Source organism: Harpegnathos saltator, unplaced genomic scaffold (assembly GCF_003227715.2).
Source record: "Harpegnathos saltator strain DR-91 unplaced genomic scaffold, Hsal_v8.6 scaffold156, whole genome shotgun sequence".
NCBI lineage: Eukaryota > Metazoa > Arthropoda > Insecta > Hymenoptera > Formicidae > Harpegnathos > Harpegnathos saltator.
The window spans coordinates 377464-395699 of record NW_020229935.1 but is presented as its reverse complement, the minus strand read 5'-3'; the positions used below and the strand labels follow the sequence as shown (position 1 = coordinate 395699).

The 18236-nt window shown below is 38.8% G+C and overlaps 2 protein-coding genes across 5 annotated transcripts; one reads left to right on the top strand and one right to left on the bottom strand.

The window, feature by feature from the left end:
- The first annotated feature begins 392 nt into the window (after positions 1–392).
- On the top strand, positions 393–9632 carry LOC105187020 (glutamic acid-rich protein). Of its 4 annotated transcripts, none has more exons than XM_011147586.3 (10): positions 393–625; positions 3432–3473; positions 5548–5745; positions 5876–6295; positions 6362–6669; positions 6750–6834; positions 7069–7143; positions 7390–7650; positions 7750–8103; positions 8388–8629. In XM_011147586.3, the coding sequence occupies exons 1-10, from the start codon at positions 574–576 to the stop codon at positions 8612–8614; spliced, it is 2022 nt and encodes a 673-aa protein (XP_011145888.1). In that variant the 5' UTR covers positions 393–573; the 3' UTR covers positions 8615–8629. The 4 variants fall into 4 exon arrangements, with proteins under 4 accessions (XP_011145888.1, XP_025152473.1, XP_019698692.1 ...); XM_025296688.1 differs by having other exon boundaries at positions 3429–3473; XM_025296689.1 differs by lacking the exon at positions 8388–8629 and adding an exon at positions 8907–9632 and having other exon boundaries at positions 396–625; positions 3429–3473.
- Positions 9633–10586: 954 nt separating this feature from the next.
- LOC105187021 (U2 snRNP-associated SURP motif-containing protein) lies at positions 10587–17815 on the bottom strand. The gene is made up of 19 exons (XM_025296687.1): positions 17360–17815; positions 17177–17293; positions 17005–17101; positions 16608–16922; positions 16184–16248; positions 15928–16093; positions 15571–15734; positions 14902–14961; positions 14301–14344; positions 14041–14145; positions 13719–13946; positions 13345–13587; positions 12789–12975; positions 12533–12719; positions 12033–12166; positions 11867–11955; positions 11635–11794; positions 11419–11567; positions 10587–10878 (listed from the first exon to the last, which is right to left on the bottom strand). The coding sequence occupies exons 1-19, from the start codon at positions 17381–17383 to the stop codon at positions 10587–10589; spliced, it is 2826 nt and encodes a 941-aa protein (XP_025152472.1). The 5' UTR covers positions 17384–17815.
- Positions 17816–18236: the final 421 nt, after the last annotated feature.

Sequence of the window (18236 nt, the reverse complement as noted above, 5' to 3'; positions counted from 1 at the left end):
GGACGAAGGGAACGGGACGCGGGCAACGATACATCATGCGTCTCCAGACGTATCAAATCGTTTATTATACAGGAGACTTTGATACGGCAACATGTATGTAGAGGATTTAATATTTAATATGTACTTTTATTTTTCCTGCTCCCCCCCCCGCCCCCCGCTCTTTTTAGACCTTCGGGTATAGTCTGGCATAGAGATAGTAACTATGGTTGCAGCACGGACATAAACCGCCTGAAAGTGGATGTAGCACGGACTTCCACCACATGTAGATTTTACCAGCAAGACCTAAAAGTGGAGTGTAGCATCGTAGTTCTCCTGTCAAAATGGACGCAGATGGCGGCCATTTCCAGCGCGAGAAATCGGTGTCGCCGAAAACGCCGTGTTGGCCGCTCTCTCAGCTTCCTCTCTGGTCGCATAGGGTTTTTCTCGCTCGGCAGTGCCGCTCCGCAGTGGCCGCAAATCAAATGTCCGTAGAATAGTGCGGCGGGTGTGTTGGACGTTTGAAAATTCGAATTCCTCGAGACGATCGGCCGCGCGCTACTCGAGGAAGCGTGCGTGTGTTCCGCCCGTCGAGCGATGTCCGGCGATGTGCAGCCAAGAAAGCGAAAGGACAAGCGGCGCAAAAAAGGTAAAAACGGGGAGCGACGGTGCGCGTACGTGCGCGCGAGCGAGCGAGCGAGCGCAATTCACATCGCCGCTTTCGTAACACCGATCCCACGGTACGGTATTTTTAGCGACACGTTTGTTTTCTTTATTTTTATCCTCGACAATGATACTCGCGCTCCTACTGTTTTCACCGCGACGTCTCACCGCTCTCTCCGCTCCCTCCCCCCTTCTCCTCCTTCTATCTCTCTCTCTGTCTCTCGTTTTTGGGAAATGTCAATCGGCATTTTTCGCCCCTACGGCTCTTTTCTTTCGCTCCTCAGGATCACATCGCGATGTCGCATCGTCACATGTTTACAGGTGTGAATGCCGTTGCCGTATCTCGAAGAGCGGGCCACGTCCCGTCGCGAGATTATGATATTACGAGCGCATAACACAATTTTACACTCGCTCCGTTCGGTGCGCCAAAAATATCCGCGCACTGTTGCTTGTTCGCCGCTCGAGTATGCGTTCCATCGGAATTTTTAAGTCGGTCTTTTCGTACATAAATTCTCTGGGCCTTTCGACAACGGATTCACACCCGTCGCGTCGCGAGAAAATTGTTATTTTTAATTTTTCAATTAATCGGAGGTGTCCGTCGCTTGGACAAAAAATGCCACTGAAAGTTTCCGAAATCCGCTATATATATATATATATATATAGGACGCTTTATTTTGGGCGATGACCGTTTTCGAGGTGTTTCGTGTGCTTTAACGAATTAACATGGGACGATATTTGACGTGCGACTGGTGCAAAATCGGATTCACCGATAAAATAGTTGGATATGGAATTCCGATCGATCCACGGAAGCTTGGCAAAGCTGCTCAAGTGCAGAAAATGCGGGTTTCAGATGCTCGAGCCAACCTACCTTTTAGCTTTCAAAAATAGATTAAACTGTATTATCTAGCCCAAAAGCATTTCTCCTTGAGTCGCTTATGAGTTCCGCTCGATTGTCCTTACGCGTTTTTTCTTTTTCAACTTTTGTCAACTAATTTTCCACATTTCCACTTGGACGCCTAACGAATCGTACGTCTCATATACAGGGTGTCCGGGATCGTTTGGAAACGAAAAATTGTGAAGATTGATCAGACGAAACTGAGAAGAAAAATCAACTAGCATTTTGCAAAAATCGCCATAATTATTAAGTTATTAGCAATTGAAAATGACCGCGTCCAGAAGCTCTTTTAATTGATTGCTCGAAAATTTGCCTACTTATCCGCGAAATGGTAAAGGACTTTTTTCTTCAGAACGACTTAATTTGCAATTATATGACAGCTATTATGCCCAGCGACAGGTTCAAGATTCAGGATTCAAAGTTCAATATACTAACATCCAGAATTGGGAAGTAACTCGTTACTTGTAACGAAGTTACAGTTACAGTTATTTCTTTTTGGTAACTATAACTTAACTTTATTCCGTTTATTCCGTCTATAACTTATTCCATCTGTAACTTGACTTAGTTACATTTATTTGATAACTAGTGACTAATTTAATAGTCACTTTAATAGTTACTTTATATATTTCAATCTTAAGTTTCTGGCAGATCAGCACAATAACGCGACGTGCGATGTCCAATAAGTATAACAATTATACCGGCTGCATTTGGAAAACGCGCTATTGCGTCATCTATCTTTATCGTTCATTAGATGCGAAACAAGGATAAAGTGACACAATAGCGCTGATAGTCTTCTCTTTGAACGCAACCTATATTTCTTTCAAAAATATTGTACGTCTATTAGATATTTTCGTCGCGCGTCGCCAGTCCTTATTTGTTAACATAAAGTGCGTTCAGCATGAAGTGTGCTGCATGGTTTCAGTTACATAAAAAATTCAAGCAATGGATAAAACATTTCAATCTTCGGAGAAGGATTGTAAAATGCTATAGCTAGCATATGCAGAAATATTCGAGTTACAGCAAAAACTTGGAAACGAGAATAACTGGGCACTTCTCTGCAAAATTTGCGCTGGCAAAAAGTTACTTATGCAAATAGAACTTCAACTGCAAATTTAAGAAAACATATGAGCCTAAGTCTTTATTTATAAAATATCAATATATTTTTGAGTGAAAAAATCTAATTTTTTATGTCAAAATTACTCTTGGTAATTTTAGTATTTATTATCTCCATCAAATTCATTCACTTTCTTATAATTGTTATTAATAGTTATTAATTGTTATTAGTTATTAATTGTTGATAGTCTTAAAGAATAAATATGAATTACTTATTTAAATTAATGAATCTAATTTGTAAAAGTTACAATTACAATAAGAGTAATATAATAATCAACAAACCATTCTTATATAAAATTGAAGGAATTTACGCAATTACGAAATTTAAAATAATAGCTCAATTATTGTAAAAAAGTAATTGAGAAGTAACGACTCGTTACTTTCCAAATAACACTATAACCGTAACATGTTATTTTTGAAGGTCAGTAACTTGTAACTGTAACCAGTTACTTTTTCAGTGAGAAAAATTCTAACTGTAACTAAATATTTTTACGAAGCACCTTTCCGAACCCTGCCTTTACCATTTTGCAAATAAGCAGGCAAATTTTTAAGTTGTCGATTAAAACAGCCTCTAGACGTGGTCATTTTCAATCACAACTATTGCGATTTTTGCAAAATGATACATGACTTTTCTCTTCAGTTTGATCTGATCAATCTTCACAATGTTTTCTTCCCAAAAGATCCCGGACACTTGCTGCATGTCGTCGCGTATCCCTAAGAACCTCCCATAAATTAGAGTATATGCTATATTTAGTATCACCTACTTTCCGTACATTTTTAGCAGACGGGGTATACACTATTCAAAGGATACGTGGTGCGAGTATCGGTACGGCATAATTTTTTCTTAGTCGTAGGTATTTCATCATCCCTATTCTTTTCCTGCGCTTTTCTTTCAATTTCTATTAAACGGCCCTTGTGTGCGCGAGGTAAGACTTGAAGTAAATTTTCCGCAGCATGACTTAAAGTTCAGACATCACGTCACAATGTGGCGCACATTTAACACATGTGCCTCGAGTAATTGGAGCAAATTTCTAGATTTCGATTTCTTAACGTTGACCTAAAAGAACCTCCGCAAAAAGGGTCGATTTTTTGTCCGTTTTTCGGTCCTCGATTTTGGAATCGAATTTTATGCCAAAAGATAGTTCATGATGAGACATTAATTACAGAAAAGTTTTACGTTGAGCATACGATTGGTTCCAAAGATGTACCAGGTGTGGCGGTTAATAATTCTTAATTTTTTTAAGAGATGGCGCTGGAAACAAGGATCGGTTCACAGTCTAACCTCTTGTGTCATTTTGTTGCTATGACAGTACCTTTGCCATTGATGTTTAAACCATTGAGTTTAAACCATTTAAGCCATTGATGTTTAAACGACTTCGGGTTAGCGTCATATTTTTTTATTTTTTTATTTTTTGTGGTAAACATGTCGAGTTTCAAGCCAAACAAAGAGCATTTGCGGCACGTACTGCTTTTCTTGTTCAATCAAAAGAAAAACGCGAGTGAAAGCCGTCGTATACTTGTGGAAACTTACGGTGACAATGTCCTAACGCAAGACTTGCTTGTGTGCGTTGGTTTAGACGATTCAAAAGTGGTGATTTTGACTTGAAAGACAAAGAACGCCCAGGTCAACCGAAAAATTTCAAGATGCCGAATTGCAAGCATTGTTGGACGAAGACGATATGCAAACTCAACAACAAATGGCAGAGAGGTTAAATGTTGCTCGCCGAACTATTTGTAATCGTCTGCATGCCATGGGAAAAATTCAGAAAGCAGGAAAATGGGTACTACATCAGTTAAACGACAGACAGATGGAAAAGCGAAAAACGGTGTGCGAAGTTTTGCTTTCTCGGCATAAAAGAAAGACTTTTAGAGGGTCAATGTGGTCACTATCTACTAAGAAAGTATGACACTAATAACGCATTATCGTACGAATTTTTGCAAAATTCGGTATCTATGGGTTCTTTGAGTTCTTGCTGATTATGAATCTGATGTCAGATTTTAAAAATTCAAGATGGCAGGTGCAACATGGCGGACGCACATAGTGAAACAATCATTTACTTTTATTGGAACTGTTATGTTGTGGTTTTTTGGCTAGCAGATTGCGAATTTTCTATTAGGTTTCCATTAGGTTTTCTATTAGTTTTCGAAAGTAATTTTTCCAACGACAATTTTTGAGTGGAAAAAATACTTTTTTTATTGATTTTTCATAAAAAAAAATATCAATTTCAAATTGATACGTTACATGACGCATAAAGGATAACGTGACAGTTTTATTTGTTATATTTAAAAGCTTATTTTGCCTCCATTGGCTGGATAACTTTTTCATCTTGCCTTCACTGGCTGGATAACATTTTTATCTCGCCTTCATTGGTTGGATAACTTTTTCATCTTGCCTACACTGAAGGTAAATGTTGTAAATCTGATAAAAAATTCGTAATCAGCTAGCCGAAAAAACCACAACATAACAGTTCTAATAAAAGTAAATAATTGTTTCACTATTTGTCCGCTATATTACATCCGCCATCTTGAATTTTTTGAATCTGACATCGAATTCGTAATAAGCAACTAAAAGAACCCATAGATACTGAATTTCGCAAAAATTCGTGCGATAAAACGTTATTAGTGTCAAACTTCCTTAGTATAGGTAGTAGTTACCACTTTGACCCTCTATATCTCTGAAACCAATCGTATGCTCAATGTAAAACTTTTTTGTGATTAATGTCTAATCATGAGCTATCATTTCGCATAAAATTTAATTTAAAAATCGAGGACTGAAAAACGGGCACTTTTTACGGAGGTTCTTTCCGTTACTAAGTGTCAGATATATATCAAGGGTGTGCAAAAAGAAACGAGTTTGTTCACATAGCGCTCTCTTTCATTTGTTACATCACGACGTTTAGACGACGAAGATACCGGGACACCACCGCCTACGTTGATCAGTTCAGCCGACACTTCTGCGGAAAATGTCTCGATCCATATCTATAAGGAAAGCAGCACAGGCGGCCATTGGTGTGCTCGTATCGTGTTCTTTGCTTTACTGGCCGTTCTCGTCGGACTGATCGGCGTAATAATCTTTGAACACAGAGGGACTACGGACGGTAAGTAACAGGATAAAACATCATCACTACCGTGTCCTTTAAACAAAGAGGCGGAAGGCTTCTCTCTTTACAAGTGGAAAGGAAACGCGCAAGCTTCATGTCTTCTGATTGATCTGTTCTGCATTTTAAGTTGACACGCCACTAACATCGTCACGCTGGGCGAGTATATTTGAGGGCTGGGTAGATGATTCACTACTTAGCCATGCTGACGAATCGCACGGTCAGGACGAAGCGGCGGAAGCAAGCGAGGAAGCCTTAGAGGAGGGGACAAAAGAGGAACATGACGAGGAAGAATCTGCAGAAGCTGAGAAGGAAGAGGAAGAAGGTAAAGAAGGAAGTATAAAACAGGATGAGGAAGATGAAGGAATCGGAGAAGAAGAGGAAGAAGAGGAGGAGGAGGAGGAAGAGGAAGAAGAAGTGGCTGAGGGAGCAGAAAGAAGAGACGTAGAAGAAGAAGACGAAGAAGAAGGGAGCGAACAAGAAGGAGAAGAAGAAGAAGACGAAGAGGAGGCAGACGAGGACAATGCGGAATCTGAGGAGGCAGTAGATGGTACATGAAACGAGAAAAATATTGATCCTTTTTTTTATAGTAATCATTTCCTCTTTTTGTCTCTAGACAAAGACAGCAAAGAGGATCAAGAGGAAGACGAAGGTATCGACGAAGGGGACGCCGATGAGGATGAAGACGATGACGCACAGCGAGAGTTCGATGATAATGGTATACTGGAAGAGGTTGATGATACAGATGAGAATGACGACGCGGATGAGGAAGATGATACACCGGACAATTTCGATGCGGAACTTGACGCCAGTACTGAAGACGACAGCTTGGAGGAGAAGGATAACGATGAGGACTCTGAGGAATTCACGGGCATACCTGGTGTTAATGATATCGACGACAATAGCGCCGAGCCTCTGGAAGAGGTACGTTTTGTCGCCTTTATTTCTCTTCTGCACCTGTCACCCTCGTCATTAAGGATTAATGCTTGATGCCTTTTTATCAGATAGAAAGCGAAGAATCTGAAGATGTAAATGACGGAGACAGTGAGCCTGAGGAGGAGGAGGAGATCGAGGAAGAATCTGCCAGCGGTGAGTAGCCTGTGGCCTGAGAGACAGCGAATGCATTAGAAAACGCCTTTGAACGACATGATGAAAACTAGTAACGTGATCCTCCATGCTCTTACTTGGTTTCATTCTTTGGCGCCAGCACCGCGAGTTCAGGCTGGCAGGCCAAAATGTCGCTGCTACTATATATATATTACTTATAACACTCTTCTGTGGCAAAGGGGTAATATTATCGGAAATAACGTATGGTGGTTGCAGTGGCTGTGAAGTTCGGGGTCGGTGTCGCGCTTGTCGTTGCTGCACATTTCGTTCTTGTTAGACGGTGGAACAACGGTAAATTTTATATTACACTATCTCACACTTTGACGCATTTCCTGCTGGTTAGGATTATTTGTATTATTTATCAGAGACGTGTAGTAGGTTTCAGGTATAATTACAAAATCAAATCGAAATTTCACAGGTAAGTAATTTTTGATACAGATCAACTTATCGTAGACATTCAGTAACTGTATTGTGTATCTCCGGATATTTATTCGCGACAAACAACACTGTGTGTGTGTGTGTGATCTGATTTTTCAGTCGACATTCCTCCGCGGGATACAGATGACACGCCTGACTTTGCAAGACGCAACACGATAGTTCCACCTCCTCACATTAAACAACTGATCAAATCAGCCGAAAACGTTGAAAGTAAAGTACGTGCGCAAGCGCAAGCAGAAAGTTACGAAGCTTTAAGATCCAAGTACAGTAATCTGCAAGAAGAAGATATTCCAATCGACATAGGGAAACTAATCCCACAAGGTGGAGCGAAAGAGAAAGATACACGGTCGACCAAAGAAGGTATGGTTAACGTGTTGCTTTTCCTTAAGGTTTTCTTATGTTTTCCGTTGATGAACTGTATATCTGATAAATTTATTCACTTATGTTTCTCAATTATAGAAATTGGTGCAAATCGGGATCAACCTAAAGCAGTATCATCCGAAGAGGAGGAGGAGGAAGAAGACGATTATGAAGGCGAGGAATTAGAGACATCAGAAGGTGAGCATGTTTCTGGTGCGGAAGAGTACGAGGAAGAACAGGCAGAAGAAGAGGAAGAAGAGGAAGAGGAAGAGGAAGATGAAGAAATTGAAACTGTCGACGATTCCGAGTTAATAGCTAAGCTTGAAGCAAAGTATGGAAAATTACCCACCCCTCAAGATAGCGAGGAGGAACAGGAAGAAGAAGAGGAAGAAGAGGAGGAGGGGGAAGAAGAAGAAGAAGAAGAGGGAAATGACGAATTGCCAGAATGGAAACGTAAATAAAAAATTATTAAGTAATATACATTTTGATTGCGTATACATTTTAATAGTATGGTTTTATCTGTACTTATTTTTTAAGTGGCAGGTGTTTATTACAGGTTGTCCCAATAGTTCTTTTCGTTTTCTTACAAGAAATTAAGCGCGCGAAGCTTCATGGACGACATAATTTATTAAATTACGTACGAACGAATTTTGCGAATTTTGTTGTCATTCGAGGAACCGAATTTTTTATGGCAAAGAGAATTTGTTAAAGAAAAAGACAAGTTATCCATCTTTCAGAATCTTCAGCAAGAGAACGGAGCATTTTTCGAGCGAATAAACGCACCATTGGAAAAAGCAAAGTCGAGCAAACACGAAGATATCAGCAAAAACTAACCAGGTCTGCCTTTTCGTTAGCCAGCAATGCGCGAATTGCAAAAAGAATTTTTGGGACAAACAATCTAATATATATGTATTATAATTTTATTAAATACATTGTTGTACTAATTAGATTAAAAATAACATGACGATTTCATGAGCACCTCGCAAGCTTTTCGATGCATATGGACATTGTGCAAATTATCTTTTAGCTAGGTACAAGTGGAAAATCAAAATTTGGCATTTGCGAAATAATCAAAACGAGCATGGAGGATTATTGTACTGAAGCGATCTTACGCTAGATTAAGAATAACTTTTTATCCTTAACTGCTTAGAAGGATATACACCGTATAAAAATCTAGTAGAATTACTCGTAAAAAATGATAAAACAGTTGGATATAATTTGGTGTAATTTTTGCAAAATTATCACTTTGCAAACAGGTGCTAAAATGCCGAAGGACCCTCGCCTCCAGTCTCAAACGAGAAAACCTACTCAACAATCGACAGGAATAAGAAGAAAAGAAGCAGATACTAGCGGAGCCAAAAGCGAAGGAAGAGCTTATAATTTTAACAACGTGTCGAGTGCTGATGACGTAACTGTTCATGAAGAAAATGATTCTGTGGTGCTCCAAGTTGGAGAATTTCTCGATTAGAATATATGCGTTCCTGTAAGATAATTTTGATATAAACTTACTTGTTTTCTCAAGCACAGAGAGATGTCACTGTCTTCTCTATAAACAATCCTACGTTTGTATCGTTATTAATCGTTATTAACTTAAATTTATATCGTTATTAACACGATGTATGATTTGCAGTTTTCAAATGTTAGAGTATCGATCAGTGTCATGTATATAGGAAAATGATAATCTCTTCATTCGTCTCTTATTCTTCGTGTATAATTTATTATCTAACTGCTTCTACTTTTTTTTGTTTGTTGTACATAAGGTTATCTCGACTTGAAATGTTTTAACTTTGTTAAGGTCTAACCACTGACATACAACATATATAAAAATGGTACACCAAAGACATTAGATCTTTACAAAAGTGACTGATGTAGTATTAAAATCAAACGAATTTGGAGGGAAAAAAAAAAAAGAGATAAAAGATATCTCTTTTACGTCGTAATTATTTAAAAATCAATAAATTACGAAAATGTAGCAAGAAAAATGAATGTATTCCCCTGCCTTCTTTTCGACAAGTCAACGCACACGTAAAAGTAAGACACATTATTTTTCATGTATATAAAGTGATTTATTTGAAATGTTTACAATGCAACGTAATAGTCTTGTTACATGTACAAGAAACACATTACTTCACTCAAATCTGAATTACTTCTTGCAGCACTTCCAGGATATTTAACAAATATTTAATTTGTTAAATTTAATAAATTTACATGCTTCTCTTCATGAATTCAAAAGAAGAAAATTATTTTCTATCTTTATATTTTATCGTCGGTATATATATTTTCCTGTCGACTGCTTTTCAAACAAGCATATATCTGAGAGGTATTGAATGTGTGAGCGCGTGCTGTATAAAATAAATTTCAGCCTATAATAAAATATTTTACGTGTTCTTCAACGCTTAAGCGTCACTCACGCAAAAAAAAAAATATATAGAACATAATGTGTTGAATATTTAAAATTAAAGAATTTAAGCAATAGAATGTAACAAACAGCGCTTTTTCCTTTCATTCGTATGTTCCGTATAAGAAAAATATATAACAAGATACATATGTACGATAAAACTCGGTCGAATCAAATCAATCGACACTCACTCGTAGTGAATACTTAAGTGTTCATGAAACGTGCAACGTACGAATTATTCTGTTATTATTCTGCACAAAATATAATACGCGAAATTTCGTGACGTAAAAATAAGATTTTTTTATTTTAAAATAATTAAATATTGAAAAAATACTATTAAATACATCTTTTATGATATATGTGGGAAAATAACTGCATAAAAACAATTACGGTAAGATCAATCATGTCTGTTCAGTGTTCCATCATAAAGTCTACCTTATTTAATACCTACAAACATAAAATGAGATAATAAATGTTACATGACCTAGAAAATAAAGTTCGGATTTGCCTGCGAAGAGGATAATTCCTTAAACGACGTTCAGTACTTATGCTTGTGTCTGTGTTTACGCGGGGAAGGAGAAGGTGGACTACAAGCTCTATGTTTCGAGGAAGAAGTACGCGGAGGAGGCGGTGGCGACAGAGATAGAGGCGATCTACGTCTTTTCCTGTCGCAACGTTCATTAATGGGAGATCTGCGTGAGGATCCTCTGCACGAGGAGAAGGAAGGCGATGGTGTACGTCTGATGCGAGGTGGCGATGGCGTAACCGGTATACGTTTCTTATATGGTGACCTGGATCTGCGTTTGCAGCGCGGCGATCTGCTGCGAGACCTGTGCGAAAGTTGTAATTACATTAGAATTTTGCCTTTGTCTCTCTCTAAGACAGAGGTCAGAGTTACATTTAAAGATTTTTTTATTTATATTTTAATATTCTAATATTACAATATTTTAGTTATATCTCAATATATATTTTTTTTATTTATAATTCAATATTATAATTTATAATTTAATATTGGAATATATAATTAATATTATAATATAATTTTATATTGGACCTTGATAACATAAAATATATACAGAGTACCTGGCGATGACACACAAACTTTCCGTGTGCGTATAGATTGAATGAAACTGAACGAAAAATTCCTCTACTATTTTGCGAACAACCGCGTAGAATTTTGAGTTATTAATTGAAGAATCGTGTCAACCCAAAATTTTACATCTTTGTCGAAAGAGTAGAGGAATTTATCGTATCGTCAGACATCCTGTATATGAGAGAGAGAGAGAGAGAGAGAGAGAGAGAGAGAGAGAGAGAGAGAGGGGGGGGGGGGGGGAGAAATGAGCACACATATAAATATTGAACATGTTTACCTGTATCTTGTGCTCTTAGTTGATGGACTCGTTGATCGTCTCCGATCTCTATAGTGACTAGGGGATTCCGGCGTCGTGCTCCGTTTCTTCTCTCTTCGCTTATCGTCGTCACGCTCCTCGCTCTTCAAATCTTTCATTTCTCTCTCGCTCTGTCAGTATCAATCGTGATGTATGAACATCAGGATGAACATAACTACCTTGTACATTACAAATTACCTTTCTTATAAGTTTCTTCCTATAGTGCTCCACTTGCCCTTGTATCGTCATGCCAGACTTCAGCGTTCTTCTGCCGCTCTCTAACTCGTCTTGGTATTGCATAATTTTTACTTCGATCTCGCGCAATCTGTTTCGCCTCTCCTCGTTATAGTCTCTGCCGCTGTTGAAGTAATTTTATGTAAACACACATTCCAACGTTTGGTTTATATGAATTACGGAGCAACGTAATCACCTGGAATCCATGCTATTATCTTGCGAATTAGAATCTTCATTCTGACCCAACTCTTCCCACTTACTGGTGGTCATAGCCTGTGCCTCCACCTGATAACAAAACAGGTGTTACATATCGGCTTTCTACGGAAAAAGATCAACGTTATTTGCCGAAAGTATCTCGAAACCTGGTCAGGATCGACGGTTTCCCATCGCGAAGGAACAAATCCAGCCGGCATCGACGATTTCTTCTCGTCCTCTCTATTTCGTACGTTCGTACTGTCGTCGTCGTCCATTGGCACTCCGTCGATGTCTTCATCCACTGTTGCAAATAAACGCGACAATTCATTAACGTATAAATGTTACATCACGTATTTATTCTGTGCTACAGAGATGCGCGGATCAAGGATTTCCCATGTCGAGTCGAATCGAATTCTCAAAAAAAAAAAAAGTTAACTTTTAATTAAAAACATAATTAGCAGCACGAGGACTCAGGAACTAGTCGCTGATCAATTAACGCAGAAATCAAACATGACTCTTCAAGAGATTTGTATTTAAATTTCCCTCCGCAGTTCCAAATTTTCGAGCAATTTGAACTTGAACAGCAAGGGTTTAGATTCGAATCGAATTCAAGTGCTTCGCACATCTCTGCTATACTGCGCATTTATTTCAGGAAGCGGATGCTTACTGGGAATCCCGTCAATATCGTCATAGTTTGAAGTCGTTTGTGGCGTAAGGCCATGTTTCATAGCACCTTTCAACAAGGCGGCACCGTCGAGTGGTACTCCGTCCAGATCTTCGGCACCGTCCCCGTCAACATCCGACAATGGTGCGCCATCGATATCTTCATCATTTTCTGGCTCAGGCTCGTCCATCTTAAAGAGAGATCGCTCATGTGGTCAATTGTTTATACGGAGTAACGTAGCTGTAGACGCGTGATTTACCAAGACAAGTCCTAGGAAAGTGTTCTGTAATTTAACTAAGAAATCTCTCGGGTACACTGCCCAATCTTCCCATGCTCTGAACATTCGCATAACACGCACTTTGAATCCTTCCGCCTTCAGTCTACTGTCAAACTGTTTGTACGCCTGGTGGACCTCGTTAAAGATATCTAGAAGACGTGTCTCAAATCTACAGAACGAGCAGATACGAGATGTTGTAGTATGATGCGCGTGTAATTATAATAATTATAACATACGTCGCAGTTAACACAGTAAGTTATATACAGGGTGTTTCAAAACGGGTGGACTGGTCATATATTTCTCATCGAGACAAACAAGGTTTCTACAAATGTAGCTTGTTTTGCGCTTATTTAAAAGATCAATGTCGACTAACTTTTCGAGTCGAATTAACTTTTGACATTAAACGTTTTAATTATGTGTACCACATAATGTTTCGTTTGTCCGGATGAGAATTTAATTATATAGCTCGCCCTTCTTGGAACACCCTATATATATATATATCTGTTTCAACGTATGCCGAGCTGAATATCACACTCACGCTTTTCTATAAATAGTGGCGTTAGTCACTTTAACACCACAGTTGTGCAATATATCAGATATCAAGTACAATCTTGCAATTTTCTTATTTACTGGAGTTTGCAGTATTGATAGCGACTCTGAAATACAATCACAAATCTCCTCTGCCGCTTCTGCATGTTCTATACAAAATACCATAGCTTCTGCAACTTTTATTCGTTCGGGTGATATGTTTCGCAATAAATCTTCTAAACGATCTCGCTGACTATGAAGAAATAGAACAGGTTTAAAAAGCTTGTCACATTGTATCCTTCGCAGGAAGGTAACATTTGATCGAGTTCGAGCAATGTATATACCACAAGGTGAGCAACTCCTTATCATTGTGCTCTGTGTTACCTGTTCGAAAGGCTACCCCTCCTAGGCTCCTGCCTCTCCTCCATTTCTATGAGCTCTTCCGGCATGCCTTGTGTCCAAGGATTGATCGGTGGTGGTCTCCATACACTCCCACCCTTGAACATTCTGAAATCTTCCGTATGCCATTCCTTTTGTCCGTCTCCTTGCAAAATGGAATACAGTTTCCAGCGGTAATAAGTGTGCGCGGCGGAATAATTGTCAAACAGAAATCTGCAAACAGTCGAGTCACCTTGTCAGTTTAGCCGAGAGATCATGAAGGGAATGGAAAGGGCGTGTCTCCGCGCTTATCGGCACGTCTCCTCACCTGAACATTGGATTATTCAGTTCCCTGTTCATAATCATCGCTTCGAACATCGGTCCCTCTCGTATGACAAATTCCACCATTCTATGTATTAACATGACTAAGTTCCTATAACGCACAACTTCATTAAGTACACGCTCACATCAACATCCCCGTTCGACACGAATTATCACGAATATCACGACAGAAACTCATAGACTCATTCCTCGTAGGTATACGTACTTACAGATCTCTCATGTTATATTATTAAAGTGAACAAATACCTTTCTGTTGGTATAACCACTTTGACAACAGCATTCTGCAAAACCTGATAGTCCAGATCATAGTTCAACAGTGACAGACAGACAGAGAGAGACGACAGGGCGTTCCGATCCAGATCGCCAAAATTGTGTTGTACCCCAAGAACGGTCGCCGACAAATTAACACAACACAATTCGTAAGCGCAAATTAGAGTGTCTTTTTGAAAAAAAAATGTTTTTTTTTCTTTCTTACAAAGATACTCATGTTCCAAACAAAGATACGTCATCATTCTTATCTCGTTACTAAGAGTCTTTGTATTGCAAAATGCTCTTACGCTCTATAGAGAACTTACCAATTTTACCCACTTAGAACATTACCTTCTTTAAGTTCTCTTTTACGTACAGATTTTATGTATGCGAATTTGCGCGCGTTTATATAATGACTCTTAAAGGTAACGGTAAGAGGAATTTTATAAACGGAACAAGCACCAATCGATCGAGATTAAATATTATCTAACTGAGACTATCAAATCGCTGGAGTTGTACAGAATTTGTTATCGTCAACGTAACATACACTACTGTACCGAAGACAGAATAAATTGTTCTAACATAGGGATAATGTTACCTTTTCAAAGTTTTCCTTTTCCTGCGGGTCCGCGGTCTGGATGTTGCGGATACGTGGTATCTGAGATTATGTTTCAAAAATGGTTATACGATTCCAATGTAAATTAGCAAGAAAAAAAAGTAAATAATGACAATTCGTTATCAATCATCTTGGAGTGTCATTTTTATCGGTGTCGCGCGGAAAGTATGAATGCGAATTATCGTACAGAGCCGTTTTTTACGTTTTCGTTAAGTTACTACGAGTGCAATTTATTCGGCATGTGCGTTGTTAGGTGCAACAAAACTTCGAGTTGAAACTCGAACATGCTGAATCAAACGAGATCAAACGAAAGATGTCTCTCGTGAGACCTTTCTTACTACTTTTAGCAAAGAGACGCCTTTTCAAATCCTGCGACAATTGACACACGTACTTATGTAATAGAAAAAGAAGTATATATATATATATAGATATATATATAGAAAGAGAGAGAGAAAGAGAGAGAGAGAGAGAGAGAAAAAGAGAGAGAAAGAGAGAGAAAGAGAGAGATATATATGCACTATACATAAATTACAGATATTCGGAACGTGATTATTCTCGAGGGTAATATCAAGTAAGAAGAAAACGAAATCGTTTAAACGTATACTTGATCATTTTATTAACTGCGCCCCTCAATTGCTTTATTTCGTGTACCTTGTGTCTGTCGCGACGATGCGGTTGAGCATTAAACGGAAGACCAGACTGAGGCGGTGGCTGCGTGATGTCCATCAAAGCGGGCGGAATATAAATAGGGTAAGGCGGAATCGGTACACTCTTTCCCCAGCCTAACTTCATCTCATACTGCATTATGTCGCGACCTACCTCATCATATTGTGGTAACATGTCTTTAATGTTCTCATAGTCAAACGTGATCGTAAAGTATTGCTCAATAGAAAGGAATAGCGAATAAACTGATAGACGAATTAAAAATAATATACATAAATGAGTGAACTTGTGTCCGTTACACACAATTTATGTCTTTTTCGCAAAACGCTCTTGCCATATTCTCACCATTGAGGTTCTTCAGCGCCCGCTCCCCGTCTTTGCGGCTCATGAATGCAACGAAACCACAGTTCCTTTGTCTGGCCTTCTCCTCGTCACTGCGTGGCCACATTATCTTTATACTGGCTAGTGGACCGTACTTTCCAAATATCTCCATCAGCTGTTGCTCTGTGATCTGCCATAAGAAAAAAACACACATGCAACAAGTATGATACAATATTTTACATATATAACAACAATTTAATAGAGAAGCAGCATCTCTTACTTTAGGATTTAAATTTCCCAGATACAAGTTTGTAGTGTTTGGATCACCATTGTCGAATGAACCATCTGTAAAGTAATGGCAACTTTCAGTTCTTATCATAATTGCAAAATAGGGAGAGATGGCAAGGATAAAGGTAAGGAAGGACGATGGTTACCCTCATATATCAGGGCTAAGAGACGGGCATCATCAACGAAGTTATGCAGATTAGCCTTTCGCGGATCCGGATATGAGGATATACTACCTACTGAAGTTACAATTATGCTAGAAATGTAGATGCTATGATGCATGATAAAAGTATACTGGGACAATCCCATTCTACCACAAGGTGAATCTGACTATTTCACTCAAGAGTTTAGGACCCCAATTATTACCAAAATTAAAATAAGGATGGGGAACTTTCGGCAAGAACTTGTGATGCACATACCTTCCACACATTTCAAAGCAGCCATCATTGGATCTTCAGATTGTGCGGATATTACAGTCTTTACCACGCCCTTATACTTATGTCTCTCTTCACGTTCCTCTTGTATCATTTTCAGTTCTTCCTTGAACAACTCAAGGTTGCTTTTCTTCTTCTCACCTTCCTTCTTCTTTTTGCCCAATCTATCCATTTTCCTTTCATTTGAACCAAGCAATCGTGCATATTCTTGAGCTTGTTCAGCTGATGATCTATTGTCGAGTAACTCTGAAATTTTTGACTGTGGCTTATAAAGCTTCCCCTTTTCCCTCGTATCTTCCTCTGTAAAGTAGATCACTTGTAAGTCCGACAAATCTGTATGAAAGTAACTCTTGGAAGTGTATAAGACTGCAACTGTATTTACGTCTTTTGCCAGCATCATATGTTCCTGCTTTAACCCAGACTTTATTGGTAGTTTTACTGGGTGTTTCTTGAAATGTTGCCACAAATTCCTCAAACGCCTGCATATAACACAATAATTTATGTAAGACAGCCGGGCAAAATATGAAAGTCAAGTTACACATAGCACTATTCACCTGAGCCGCAGCTTGTTCCTGCTCCTTCTTGCGCTGTTCTTCCAATTCCTTCTTACTCAATGGACGTTTACCCATTGTGCCGATAGAAAAAGCTTTGAGCTTTTGCTCAGCAATTTGCTACAAATATAAAGAGATTCGCAGTTACGCAACTAGAAAACACAAGCCCAACGTGTGAGACTCTACCTTCATTATAGCCTTATCCGCCATTTGCTCGGATATGTTATAACCTAGAAGAGATTAACATGTTAAGTTGAGTCGTGTCTGCGTAAGCCGCTTCCCAAATTGCAGCGAATAAGATCGAGCGTGTGCAGTCGCAATATTGCGAACGTTCGCAGGGGAATCTTACTTGTACTCAACGAAATGTATAACGTCGAACGGTAGCAAACTCAAATCACTCGCACTCGTTGGAAACACTAAGCCGAAACACGAGTGAATATCACTGCACGTCCTGATGGCACGGTCACAAACTTTTATCGATTCAAAGAAAACTCCGCAGCACTGATTGACAAGAACGAAAAATGTGCATTTTTATTTATTTACATGACTTACTAGTAAGCTAGAAGCCTCAAGACGACATTGCAAAAAGTGAAACCGAAATCCACAGACGGAGCATAGAGTGCACGTTCAACAGAAAGATGGAGAACGATAAGAGAGAAGAATTTTTCGATTCTCCTGGCTGGAGACCCTCTGATAAAAGTCTGGGCGTGAGAGCGCCGGTTCTGATTGGTCCAGCATGTTTCGTCAACTCCCGCTCATATTTGAGTCACAATAATCCTGCTATTGACATAAACGTTGTGTTTGAATATAACACGACATAACTTCATTATAATAATATACATATTTTAATAATGGCCATCATTGCTATCACATTTATGGCTGCATATTTTATTATACAGGGTGTTCGGGATTGTTTGGAAACGGAAAATTATGAAGATTAATCAGATCAAACTGAGAAGAAAAGTCATGTATTTACCATTTTGCAAAAATCGCTTATAATTGTAGATTAGATGATTTTAAACAATAAAGCCCTTTACCCTTTGCAAATAAGTGCGCAAATTTT